Source organism: Athene noctua, chromosome 16 (assembly GCF_965140245.1).
Source record: "Athene noctua chromosome 16, bAthNoc1.hap1.1, whole genome shotgun sequence".
In the NCBI taxonomy this organism is placed as follows: Eukaryota; Metazoa; Chordata; class Aves; order Strigiformes; family Strigidae; genus Athene; species Athene noctua.
The window spans coordinates 16,518,262-16,531,877 of record NC_134052.1 but is presented as its reverse complement, the minus strand read 5'-3'; the positions used below and the strand labels follow the sequence as shown (position 1 = coordinate 16,531,877).

General features: G+C 50.7%; 1 protein-coding gene across 1 annotated transcript; it reads right to left on the bottom strand.

The window, feature by feature from the left end:
- Positions 1–349: 349 nt before the first annotated feature.
- On the bottom strand, positions 350–13,497 carry KIF3B (kinesin family member 3B). Its single transcript, XM_074920084.1, has 9 exons — positions 13,425–13,497; positions 7,941–9,379; positions 7,267–7,368; positions 6,494–6,616; positions 6,272–6,390; positions 5,928–6,041; positions 5,130–5,235; positions 4,739–4,917; positions 350–4,479 (listed from the first exon to the last, which is right to left on the bottom strand). The coding sequence occupies exons 2-9, from the start codon at positions 9,321–9,323 to the stop codon at positions 4,386–4,388; spliced, it is 2,220 nt and encodes a 739-aa protein (XP_074776185.1). The 5' UTR covers positions 9,324–9,379; positions 13,425–13,497; the 3' UTR covers positions 350–4,385.
- Positions 13,498–13,616: the final 119 nt, after the last annotated feature.

Sequence of the window (13,616 nt, the reverse complement as noted above, 5' to 3'; positions counted from 1 at the left end):
GAGGAGGCGGCGGCAGCGGCGGCGGCGGCTCGGGCCCGACATAACAACGGGGTCAAAGGGCCGGGAGCAGGGGGGGAGGGGGCGGGGCTCAGCGACGGTGGCCGCGGCGGGACACGACGGGCCCCCGCGCGCCGCGACCGAAGGGGCGGAGCCGGGTTTGAAGGAAAACAAACCGCAAAGCCTGCCGGGAGTTGTAGTTCCCGCCGCCGGCCCCGCCGTGGCCCCGCCCCCGCCGGCGGACTACAGCTCCCGGCGCGCCCCGCCCGCGCCGCGCGGCATGCCGGGAGCGCCCGCCGGCCCCGCCCGCGCCTCATGGCCGCCGGGCTGCTTCCCCCGGGCCGCGGCGGGAGCGGCGGCACCGCCCGGGCCTGGGCGGCCTCAGGCTTGGCCGAGCGGGCTCCGGAAAGCCGAGGCGGGGGGTTCGCGGCTGAGGCGTGAAGATGTCGGCCCCCGTCGCGGCTTCTCGCTGCTCCCCGGCTGAGGGCTCCGGCTACTCGCGTTTCAGGAGCGAGGTCGGTGGTGGGAATTACTTCAGTCGCCCCCGCTTGCCGGCGGGGTCCTTCCGCGCCTCCGTTACCGACGCAGCTCTCGTTGCTTCCCTCTAGCGAGAAGCACCGAGGGGTGCAGGCCCGGCCGGGGGCCCCGGGCAGGTCCCTGAGGTGCCATGTGCCAGGCGGCGCTGCTGCTCCTGGTTACATTTTACCGCTTAATAATAATTTAGTTCACCCAGAGGCCTTTTTTTTTTTTTTTTCTTGAAGAAAAAGAAAAGGTGCCGTCAAACATGAAGTTGCTAAACGCTGCCGTTACTTAGAAATCAGGAATGAAAACCAGGCTCGTTTTGATAGATGCAATAAATCTCATTGACTTTATTAGACGTTGTATTTTAGGATCACTTTACATTCCTAGACAAAAGAAATGATACAAATAAATATAAGCTGTAAAACTATGGACAGAACTATTGACAGGTTCTTTGTCTACAGACCACCTAGGAGAAGGCGGAGATGGGTGAATCTCCAGGGGAGCTGCGAGTTCTCCCGCGGCCGCGGTGCCCGCGGGGAGCGCCTGGGCACTTCGCCTCAAAACCAAAGAGGGGCCTGAAGGGGGTAGGAAGTGCCTGGACCCCAGAGAGCTTAAACCCCCCCCTGCATGGTGCAGCGCACAGGACCAGCGTTCTCATTTCATTTCCTTCTCCGCATCCGATGATGGCTTTGGCAGGTTAACTTTTCCAATTTGTGTTTTAATGCAGCAGAAACAGATGCACGGGAGCGGCACGGGAGTGATGACAGCCTGGCGTGTGTTAACCAGATCCCAGTTAGCAGGACAGATCCCAGTTTGCAGGTGTCTCGCCGGCACCTGGCAAGCACCCTGTTCAGGGAAGGCAGGCTTACACCACCTACAAGGACACTCGACACGAGTCTGATCTCTATAACGCATCAGCGTGGCCCGAGATGCTGTGACAGAGGGGGGATGGGGTTTAGAAGATTCAAGCAGCATGCAAATATTTTTAAAAAGGCGCCAGACCTATGTTAAGGATTTTCAGAAAGTGCTTTAATTCCTCTGCCCCCGTGGTGTCAGGCAGTGCTTGCTCCCAGAACCGAGGGCCGACTTCTGCTCCACGTCAGTTTTTGTAAAAAAAGATGCCATTATACAGAGCAGAGCAGAGATGAGAAGGATGTTAAACATTGCCACGAAGAAACTACGAGGGCGCACGCTGCCCGAGGGCCTCTTCAGGAGCCGGCTGGATTTCCTTTGGCCATTCACCTGCAGGAAGCCCAGATGGTTCAGATAACACCAGAGAGGGGCAAACTCGGCAGGAATGTTCCTTAAAAATTTCAACCCAGAGCTCAGTACGTTTTGTACAGCTTAAGACAATGTATTTTATCTTAATATCAGTGCCACTGAGTATCTGGGCGAGGGTAAGTCCATCGGAGTGAGACTCCAACAGTAACAATCCGCGATTGCTCCTGAACACACTAACCAAATCTCCAACCACAGCTCCAATTTAAATACAAGGACTAAATACGCAGTTTTATTCTTTTTCCACCCTACTGAATTTCTTTCACCTTGCTAATGAATTTCTACAGAATTAAAAGCAGAGCCTTTCTGACATATTAACCAGCTAGCTTATCAACACTAAGACGAGAACAGTCGGGGTTTGTGTGGCCATTTCCACTGTACCAGTCCTGCCACAGGGGGAAGTTTCCAGCACACGAGTTTAACAGAGAATTCCCTACGGAACAGCAGCGACCAGGGAAGAGTGTGCGTATGTGCAGACACAGAGGGGTCTGTGTATGCCTTATTCACAGAAAACATACGGGTAACGTAGGTATGTACACAGACGTGGTTACGTATCTTGTTGCTATTTCAGATTTTAGACCCCCTCCCCTTGTTTCATTTCAGTTCTCTGAGCACTTACACCACACAATCATCTTTTAAAATGTCCAAATACAGAAGATTATGTGCTAGAGAGAAAGAGGAAGGAGAGGGAAGAGAGGGTGACGTTAGAATATGCAACAAGAGCCAATTAAAAGGCTCCCTGTGCACAAACAGTGCTTTGTAAAAAGGAAGATGATGCCAAGTTTCCATGTTCAGGTTGGAAGGAAGTTGTCAGATGCCCGCTCTCTCAATTACAAGCGAACTCCTCTTTCCTCCACCAAAACTAATACATATATATGTATATATGCATGTATGCGTATATATATATTACTCTTGTGGTCCAGAGGAGCACTCCACGGATCCAAGCAGCCGAGCTGGGGTTTCAGCGGGCCCAGGGGGGAGGCGGCTCACCGGGGCACCGTGCCCGCAGGATGCCGGGGTGAGCTGCACGGCCTTGGGCTCCTTCTGCGCGTGGGGGCTGGAGAGGACGGAGCTCTGGGGCCTGGGCGAGGTCACTCAGCGGACACTTCACAGGGCAGAGTCCACACCTCAGAGCATTTCTAAAACCAGGTAAGTCCTCAGACACTCACACATGTCAGGCTGGAGGAAGTCGTCAGTGAGGGAGAGGAAATAGGTAAAAACATTCACAGGATGACAGCCAACGGCAACCAGAAAAAGTAACATCCCACGTCTCGATATACAGTGAACTAAAACTTATGAATGGGCTGTGAGACACTAGACAGGGACACCTTACTCTGTCCTTAGCGTGGCAGTTCCACCTCCCCCTGCCCTGCCACGGGAGCCCGCGGCGTTACCGGAGCCTCAGTCCTAGGGCAGCTTTGCAAAGAGACCGTCAAAAAGCAGGAGTTCTTCCTCCCTTGTTTTCAAAGTAAAACCCCTGGAATTACCAACCAGTTCCGTTACCCAGGCTCGGTTCCATGTGCTTCCACTCCCAGCGGGCTCTGCGGGGGCTGGGAAAGCCGCCAGCGTAGGTACGGAACGCTGAACCTCCTCGGACACCACGGGAAGGGACGGAAGCGCGCGCCCCCGGCAGCCCCGGCGCTGACGGCGGGAGCGGAGCCAGCCCGGCAGCCTGCCAGGAGCCTGCGTCTCCCGGGAGCAGCGGGAGACGGGAGGAAACGGCCGTCCAGCACCCCGCAGCAAAGGGCTTCTGACGGCCACTGCTGCCAAAGGCCAGGGGCGAAGGCGGAGGCAGGAGGGAGGCAGCAAGCTGCGGAGCTGGCGCGGGGGCGTGGGTCGGATCTTTGAGAAGGTGGTTCCCGGTGGTGGGGGTGAGGTCTGTAGGAGGTCAGGTTAGAGGAGCTCTTACTTAGGCCTGTAAACAAGGAAGGGACTTCAGTTCCTACACCGCCTCCTTTCTCGGGAGCGCAGAGTTGCTTTCGAGGCCCCTTTTCTGTCCTCCCGCTCCAAGGGGAGCCCAGCTCCCGGGCGGTGAGGCCGTGCTGCCGTCCTGCCCGGTCACGCCAGCTGCCTGACCCCAAATGATGCCGCCAGTGTCTCAAGCAGGACGAGGAAAAACTATGCACCTAGTCAAGTTTGAACAGATCCTCTGCTTTTTACCCTCATTTGGTCCTCACTATGGAGCTCTGGAGCGGTGGTTCCGTTGAGATGACTTTCAACTCTGTCTTCTTATTGCCCAACAGCAGAAAAAGCTCAGTGCAGCAGAAGGGCGAGTGCAGAAGGAGAGGCGGCGGTGCTGTGAGGTGATCCCCATGCTTCCCATTGCTTCTAATACACTTTAACGTACCTCATGCATTTCTGATTTCCTAACTAAAATCTGTTTCCCACAGAGGCCAAATGCTGAATTGCAAGCACGTTATCTTCCCGTGGCTCAGTGCACCTGGACTGGCACAAGTCAGTTAAAGAGCAAAGAGGCCATCTCCAGGGGAGAGGGGCTGGAGGCTGGCCGGGAGCTCTCTGCAGGTTTCTACTTGTCTCTGCTCTCAGAAGGCAAAGGCTGTTGGCGCCCTGGAGAGGATCTGCTGGTTTTACTTTGGAACCAGCCCTCGGGACTGTGGGTAGAGCTGAGAACTATGGGTGCCTGCTGAAGAGGGTCCCCCTGATTTCCTTCCAGTTTTGGGCCTGAAGAAGTAAAAATGAAAAAATAAACAAAAAGCCCCAACAATGTTGCCTGTTACTCATCAAAATTAATCTTCCAAAAGCTCTTTTTTTTTACTGGCTTTACTCTCTAACTAGTCTCAGCTTTTTCTTCTGTCCTGTGTTCCTTTCTCTGCTTTACAGCCAAGCTCACCTTAACTTCACTGACAAGAAGTGCCGGCAGACAGCGGCTCTACTCGCACCTCTGCTGTCGGCTACTCTGCTGCCTAAAAGTCCAACTCACCTGGGTTTTGATTTTTTATTTGAAGTGCTCTCGAAGGTTGAAGCGTCCACCTGTATCTCATCCTCATCCTGCAGAGCTGCTTCTAGAGCCGCCTGAACTTTGGGAGCAATGGCTGGACCTTCGTAGTCTCTCGTCGTCCGGCTGGGCATGTCAAGCTCCAGTAACACGATGTTCTCTGCCTGAGACAGCAAAAGCAGAATCAACGTCTGCATGTTTTCATACAAATTGTTTCTTTTCCCTCCAGAAGCTTATTCTGAATTACGTTATAAACGTACGGAGGACACTGTAAAAATGAACATCCCGCAGAAGAACTATCAATGCTCTGAACGCTGCGTTGCCCGGATCAGGAGGGGAACACCTGAGGGCTGTAACCAACCGCCTCTGGGCTTACCCTGTACCGGGCCTCTGGACGAATCATCATGGACGTCCTGGCGTGTTGGCTCAGCGGCCTTTTGTATCCCACAGCAGAGACCGGTCTCTTCATCATCTGCTGGTTACTAGAGACAAATAGATACTCACTCTATTATAAACCAAACCCAAAGACTCCTCTCAGAGTTCATGAGCGAAAACATCTGCAAATTCCACGCAGAAATATGTTTCAAGAGAGCAGAAACCACCGAGGCTGCGTTTGCAGGAAGAGCTTTCCACAGTCAGAGACAAGGGAGGACACTTACCCCACCTGCTCCCTGCTCAAAGGGGAGGATTTCTACGTGTTTTCACTACACAGACCGCAGCTGCACTCAGCTGCAGCCAGCTTCCTAAATCTGCTGTGGAGAACCTAATATGCAGAGAGGCAGATCTGGCCACAGCTCAAATAATAATAATAACAACAACAATAATTATTATTATTTTGAGGGCTTTACTATCTAAACCAAAAAATAAATGATAGGAATTTACTACTATTTTAATTATATTACATACCATTTACCTATAATTATTGGGCTCATCAAGAAGAAAAATCCTTATCTTCCAAGAACTCTCCTAACTGCGTATTCTGATTTTATTCAACCTACTAAGAGAAATAACTTTTTTTTTGTTATGATTATTGTGCAGCAAAAAGCTACAAACTCCAGAAGGCCAGTCGAAATGCCCAATTCAATCCCTCTTTTGGGGTTCCTTGTTCCTGACAGCCAGAGGGTTTTCCGTGACTTACAATTCCATCTCAAGAAAAGATGAGAAGTACACTCACTCCAGACGGGTTATGGGATGCAGCTTCCACTGGTCTTCCTCTTCATCAAAGAATGATCTGTTCATGATCTTATTCTTTTCTTCCAAAGGAATAAAATTTTCAATAATCAGGTGCCTACATGCAACCGCAAAAATGAGAAATACACAAGAAATGTAAGTAGCAGATGACTTTCTCCACTGCTCCTCTCCCACTGACTTAATACAGCCCTGGAAAAGGAGGAACATTTGAGTTTTTTCACGTTTAAATCTCGTTCCACAAGCACGTGCAATGCAGTCCCTCCGCTCCCCACCCAAAGAAACCATCTCTGTTACATTAACAGCAGGCAGCGAGCTGAGGGGACTCACTTTAGCTTGAGCTCCCTGGTAAGCTCATTCTGGGTCTGCTCCAGTTCCTGGCGCTCCTTGATGTGCTCTTCCTGGAGATCATGGATCTCTGCCTTCACAGCTTGCAGCTTGGAAAATAACTGGAGCAGACCACAAGAGCCAAAGTCATAACTTGCCAATGTTCCCTGCGCTTCCATACACAAGTCGATTTTATTCCTAGACATGGAATCATTTTCGTTTTACCTTTTTGAGCTTTTTGGTCTTTATGTCCACCTCTTGCTGAAGAGAGCTGTAGGTCTCCTTCAGCTCTAGTGTCTCCTCATCCCGACTTTCCATCTGTTGCTGGATCTCCCGCTCCCGACGTTTCTGAAGAAGGTGATGTACAACATTAAAGACCACAATTACACTGTCACCTCCAGGCTGACGTACGTGAAACCAACACTCAGGATGTTTTTACTTCCCTGGGTTCCAGGGCTTTTGCTTTACCTTCTAGTTCTTCCTATCTCTTGCCTCAGAAATACCAGAAGCATTAACTCTTCCCTGTCCTTATTTTGCTACTAAAACCAGATAGCATGAATAAGTGCTCAAAAGGAATCAAATGTCATGTTTATTTATTTTTTTTTATCCGTTCATACTAGTCATCACACTTCCAGAATCACCAAGATACACAATGGAAAATAAACTTCTATCACACAGTAAACATCCCTCCCTTGAGCTAATGGCTGAACTGTCACTCTCTGAGGTTTTCCAATTCTTTCTTCACTTACAGACAGCTCCAGTCAAGATAGGACATAAATCTTTAATGTGAAAATTATTATAAATCTTCTTTATGTATTTCCTACAATGACAAATAGCACACAAGCTCTTCCCCCGTCTTTTGAGATTAATGGTTGCCATTAAACCAATTTTAGGTTTAACCCTGGGCAAATCTTCTTACAGTTTCTCCTGACACAATGTTTTACAAAAGTTGTGCAGCTAGGCTTTTTATGGAAAATAGCAAATGTTCTTCCTCGTACCTGTTCTGCAATTTCCTGTCGTTTCTGCTCCAGGATCTTCTGCTGTTCATTTGTGTGATCCACAATATTTTTCCCTCCCACCAGAAGCTTGCTTTCCATCGCCTGAAAGGGAAAACCAAGGTCAAGTTTCTCTCAGTGAGAACAGAGTGTAACTTTTCTGTCACATGGATACAGCTTCTTCGGGGCAGCTCCCTTATTTAACCTTCTCTTTCAAGTCAGCTGCTACAAGAACTACTATTTCTTAAAATTCCTATAAAGCTGGGGGAATAATGTTTAGAATTACGCATTGCTGTAACGTGTGGCAAAGCTGAAGAACCGAGACGTGTGCTCTCCCGTACAAAACTTGTTAATGATCTGTGACAGAATGAAGCGCTTCTTTGTGCCACAGCTTGTGAGAAGATGTATCATCACATTTTATTGTGCTGATTGCTTAAGATCCTACAAGATCAGCACATAAGAACAATGCAACAGCTCATGAATATTGAAATATGTAATTAATGCTGGAGATTTCAACTTTTGTCTAGAAATAGTTTATTTCAAAAATCTTCCAATCTAAACACAAATCACTATCCTGGAAACTTCCTGTGATATAACCTTCCAAACTGGGAAACCCTCTTTTCTCCCCACAGCCTGAATAAGTTGCTTTCAAAAAGCACGACAAGGAAGAATTCTACCTTGATTTTAGCACTCAGCATTTCCGTTGCTTCCTTCTCTCGCCTCAGGTCCTCCATTTTCTTCTCTTTCTCTTTCAGCAGTCTCATCTTTTCTTCTGCTACCAAGCTGTGATCCTCAACTATAGCTTTCTTCTCAATCTCCAGCTTTTCTTGTTGCTCCCTCCAATAGTCATCTTTGTCATCTCCTTCATCCTCACCCTCTTCAGTATCCTCCTCCTCTTCCCCACCATCTCTCCTCCTTTCCCTCCTCTTTCTTTTGCCAATAGACCGTTTTTCCAGCTGGGCCTTGAGCCGAGCGATCTCTTCCTGGAATTCTCGTAGCAGAGCATCCTTAGGATCCTCATTCACTCGCGGCTTGTTCTTGATGTTTTTGGCACGATTGGCGTATCGCAGCGTTGTCAGAGTCTCCTCTACGTTGTAAGAGGCGGGGCCTATGTTGGCCACCATCACAGTTTTGGCATTGCCACCTAATGAGTCTTGAAGTAACCTGGTCAGCTTCGAGTCCCGGTACGGAATATGTGTGCTTTTGCCGTCTACGAGGGCAGAGATAACGTTGCCCAAAGCCGAAAGAGAGAGATTGATTTTAGTGGCCTCCTTTAACCTTTCCCCCTGCGCTCCAGTCTTGGCTTGCCGCTCGCTGCCCGCAAGGTCCACCAGGTTGAGTTTCCCAACACGGATGTGATTCTCTCCGTCGAGTCCTAACTCGCTGCATTCGATAGTGATCACAAAAATGGCATGAGACCGAGAGCTGTGTTCGTTCATGTTGGTGGCACCAACGGAGCGATTTTGGTTTCCCACGTTCATGACGTGCTCTATCTCTTTGACGCTTTTCGTGACAAAGGAGGACAAATCCTTGACATAGACACCAGTGTCTGGTCTCTCCTTTAACTCCAGCCGCTTGGACTGATCCTTTGATAACAAGTCTCTGATTTCTTCCTGGTATATTTCCAGATAAGAAGCTCTAACTAGGTATTGCTGATTCTGAGATCTAGAGATGTGGGTGAAGATGTGATCGAAGGAGTTGGGGATGACCCCTCGTTTTTCAGGATCGCCACGCACCCCTTCCATCGTGTACGTTTTCCCTGTCCCAGTCTGCCCATACGCAAAGATTGTCCCGTTAAATCCTTGCAGGACAGAGTCCACGAGAGGCCTGAAGGTCTCATCGTAGAGTTCAACCTGCTTGGAATTCCAGTCATACACAGCATCGAAGGTGAAAGTTTTAGGCAGTTCATGAGATGTTCCCCGCGGATTCTTCACCGAGACCTGCCCTAACTTGACATCCACGTTAACAACTTTTTCATACGAAGCCGTCTTCTCTTTGCTGTTCATCGGCCGGCACCGCACCACCACCCTCACCGACTCAGAGCTCTTTAACTTAGACATGGCAGCGGGCCTGTGGCTGGCGCGATGCGATCGGTGGATGATCCCGTGCTAGAAACCTAGAACAGAAACAAAGGAGCAATATCTGAAGGAAGTTTTCTGCAGGTGACAATTTTGCACAAAGCCAAAGATTCGGCTCATCTATTCGAGCAGCACTTAGCATTAAGTTGCGAGGGATTTTGAAGAACAGAAATAACGTACAACATGAAAACTTTAAAAAGGCCTGAACTGAGACGGTGTTATCTAACCAAACCCGTCCATCAAATGGTATCATCTCCACAAGCTCTGCTGCAAAACATCCTCATCAAATCACAGTTGGCAGAGATCCTTTTCCTGACCCTTAAAAATAGCGATAATGCTTTTTAAACTATGAAAAGCGTATAACACTTTGCCATTGATTCCCTTTGCAGTCAGGCTTTTTGTTTTAAATCTCACACTTGGAAAATCCAGCACGGGCTTGTTCTCTCCGTATTGCTCAGGCTTTTGAAAAGGAATCTCTTAGGTGATTGGAATAAGAGCTTCACCCACCTACCGAAATTCAAGAGAGATTGTAAATTCTCAGTACCGTATTTTCAGAGTTGACTCTTCTTACACCTCCTATGCACTGATGAAAACTTCTCATATTTTTGAGACATTCATACTAGAATCCCCTCACGTGTGATGTGTCATCAGGACCGTCCTGCCACTGAAGGTTTAAAACCTATGTCAAAACGTCTTTCTGTTCCACTTCCAAACTGCCCACTCCACGCTGACCGCTGCATTTGTACTTTCTGCCCAAGTATCACCAGCACACCTAAACCAGAGAGCAGCACTCCCCAGGCGCCTTGGGCAGGGAGGGCAAGGAGAGTGACAGAGGTGCAGTAATCCACCTTACGCCTCGCCTGATGCTCAAGCAGCCACAGGACATCAGGGTGTGCCAGGATTTGCCCTTCTCAGGCTTCTGAGGGTGAGTTTAAGCTCCTTCCATATCACTCCTTATCAAAATATCATAAAGCACTCAGTCCTTCGAGCCGACCCTCCTCTGTCTGTAACACAACTGCCCTCTGCGAAAGGATCCTGCCAGCGGACAGGAGCATCCTCCTCAGCTGGAACTCGCGCTTCTGCTTTTACTGCAGGCACTTGTACTTGTTTTAGATATTTCAAGCACACCTGTCACACAGATCTATGCTATTATTTTTTTCTTTTGGCAATATACTTTTATCAGGAGTTCCCATAAAAGCCGGCTCTGCCCAAGCACACTAACCTGCTGAAACACACCCCATGCTCCTGCTCTGGTGCTCCAACTGAACCAGGTTTACAAGACTCAGCATCAGTCTAAACTCATAAACCCAGTCCACAGACCCGAGTCCTTCATGACTGGGTAGAGAGGGGGCAACTCTCTGTTGCATCCCCGTTAGCACAATGAGCTGCCATTCAAAACAAAAAGACTGTGCTGCTGCTAAAGCGACAGCCTTCCATGGAAGATCAAAATGGCACAGCTTCTGGGGTGTTGTGTGATCTCTAACAAGCTTTTTTTTCCCCAAAGTATCTTTCAGGAAAAGCTCTGAGATCCTTCTGCCAACTGGAACTAAATGTAAAACTAATGCAGGCTGGGAGCCCCAGGTAGTGCTGGCACACGTTCAGTCTGGCCTCCTCAGGACATTCTGGCTGTTCCACTACCAGCTGGATCTGCAGCAACCCACGGATTTTATCTAATTGTTTTTTATTCAGTAATTGGATGTCTCGGGAGAGCTTCTCAAATAAGGGGACAGAGAACCTCAGGAGCAGAGCTAGAGGGCTGAGAAAGGAAGCACAACATTTCTAGGCCAAAATCCTGACTGTCAATCCGCACCACAAAGAATAACAAGTAAAAATAATTAAGAATTGTACGGAAACCTCAATACGGCCTTTGGAATTTCCTTGGTTTTGTGAAGGGAAACTCCTTGCTCCTCACTATTCCTGCGAAAGCACGTGGGGGCTACCAGGAGGAAGATGGGGAACGTGCCTTGAATTGACCAAACTGGACAATCACCCAGAAGCAGCACTTACAGCCTGCACTGTGAATTCAAACTGCTACAGGAATTCTGGATCACTGCTGAATAAAAACGTTTATTTGGAGTCGTCAATTAGGAGGTAAAGACAACCTTACTGTCTGACCCACAGAACATGCATTCCAAATACCAACAGAGGAAGGATATGTGAAACGGGGACAAGGCTTGCAGAATCACAAGAAGCAGCTCTTGCTCTGCTCATCATGAGTAGTTAGCTATACAAACACACGGTTCTCCTTCCGTATCCACCACAGCTATTCCTGTAGTTCAAGTTCACAAAAGCCAACTTTTTTTTTTGGACAAGCTCAGGTAACAACTGCTGCTTCATTTATCTGCAGTAACCATGAATGTTGACATTGGCAAATACTTAAATGAGGTATGAAGTCTGAAAAGCAAAGCCTTGACTTTATATAATTAATATCTAAAATACTGCTTTGATGAGTAGTACCACTTTTGTAAGCAACTGTGACTAACAGTAAATGATCAGAATTAAGTTAATCTTCACATAGATTTATTTTTTATTTTTTTTTTTACAAGAGTATACATCGCCATCCACACGCTCACCGGGAAGTCAGAAGTGAAATACCCAGCGTGTCCCCTGCGGCAGCTTTGGCAGAGGCACACGCTGAACAGAAACTGTATTGCATATTTGCTGTTCCTCTGGGTATATCTCATCAACGTGAGCTTGATAATCTTTTCACACCTTTCCCCGTTTCACTTACAAGTCTCTTTTTACAGTCACAAATAACTTCTGTTACCCCTGATTTGGGCTATTTCATAACAAACTATCACGAATCATCTCCGATTATTTTAGCTACTGCTGTGAAGTTTACTGAAAGCATCAAAAATGACGTTTCTTCTCAGACTTACCCCAGTGCGTAACTGAAACATAAAACCAATGAGTTGCCAGCATTGTCATTCCCTAGAAACCTCACAGCAACGGCTGAGCTGCCCGGAGCAGGGCAGGGATGGCCACAAGAGCTGGGAAGGCCACTGGCCACTGCTCGGGGGGGCTCGTTCATGCAATTAGTTCAGCCTAAAGCGACTGGGCCAGGCCCCTAAGGATCAAGGCCAAGGTTGAGACAAACACACTTGAAAGTGGGCTCCAGATGAACCAAGAGGGGAGGGCGGGCAGAAATCTGAGCATTTGTGTTTATTTTGGGCAACACAAGGTTGTAACTGAAAAAACAAGCGAGGCCACAACCTCGGTATACGCTGAAGTGAGCGCCGCTCCTCAGAAACGCCCGGGCGTTGGGGCCTGACCGCGCTCCCCCGGCCACCTCGCACCTACCCGCTGGCCAGCTGAAGGCCTGAGGCCTCTCCGCTCCCTGGCCTGAGTTTAAAGATCTCGGGCAGGTTTTCTTGGTACACCGCCCAAACCCTTCCCCCCGCCCAGCCCCAGGTACCGCTTAAAGCCAACGCCGTCGCTTTCTCGCAGTTCAAATCTTCCAAATATTTGTGGCTTCCGAACGTCTTGGCTTAACCTCCTGCGTCTCGCTCGTCCCTCGGCCAGCCGTCCCTCTCGGTGTTCTCACCTCCCGGCCCATCAGGACACCCCCGAGCCCCCCTCAGCCGCGCGCCCCGATTTCACCGACTGCCCGTGGCCACCTCCCCCTGCTTCAGCGCGGCGTCCCGCGGGGAGGCGGCGGGGAACGGCAGCCCCGCTCCAGCCGGGGACCCCGGGATTGACCCACGCGACACCCACCGCCCTCGCAGCTGCGACACGGGGCCCAGCAGCAAAGGGGCTCGAGGGACAACGGGCCGCGTCCGTGGGGGGTGCAGAGACGGGGTGGGGTGCGGGGGGGGGATCGAGACCCGCCCGCACGGCGACACCCACCCAAACGGGGCCCCCCGCCCGCGGCCTCGCCCCCGGCAGCCCCCGACACGCGGCGGGCGAGGCCGCGGCCCACGCGTGGGCTGCCACACGGGCAGCGGGGGCCCGGGGCCGTCACACACCGGCGGGGCGGCGGGTACCGGCGAACCCGGCCTGGGGTGAGCGCCCCGGGCCGCGGCGGCCCCTCGGGGCGAGCCCCGGGCCGCACAGGCGCGGGTGGCGGGGCCGGGCCGGACTCACCTGCGCCGTCACCATGGAGCCGCGCGGCCGCCTCCTCCCGCGGCACCGGAAGCGGCGGCGCGGCCCCGCCCCCGCCGTGACGCACTTCCTTGGCAACGCGCGCGCCCGCCCCCACGCCGCCATTTCCGTAGCGACCGGCGCCGCCCCCCCCCCCCCACCCCGGCGGGGCCCGGATGGAGCCGGGACAAAGGG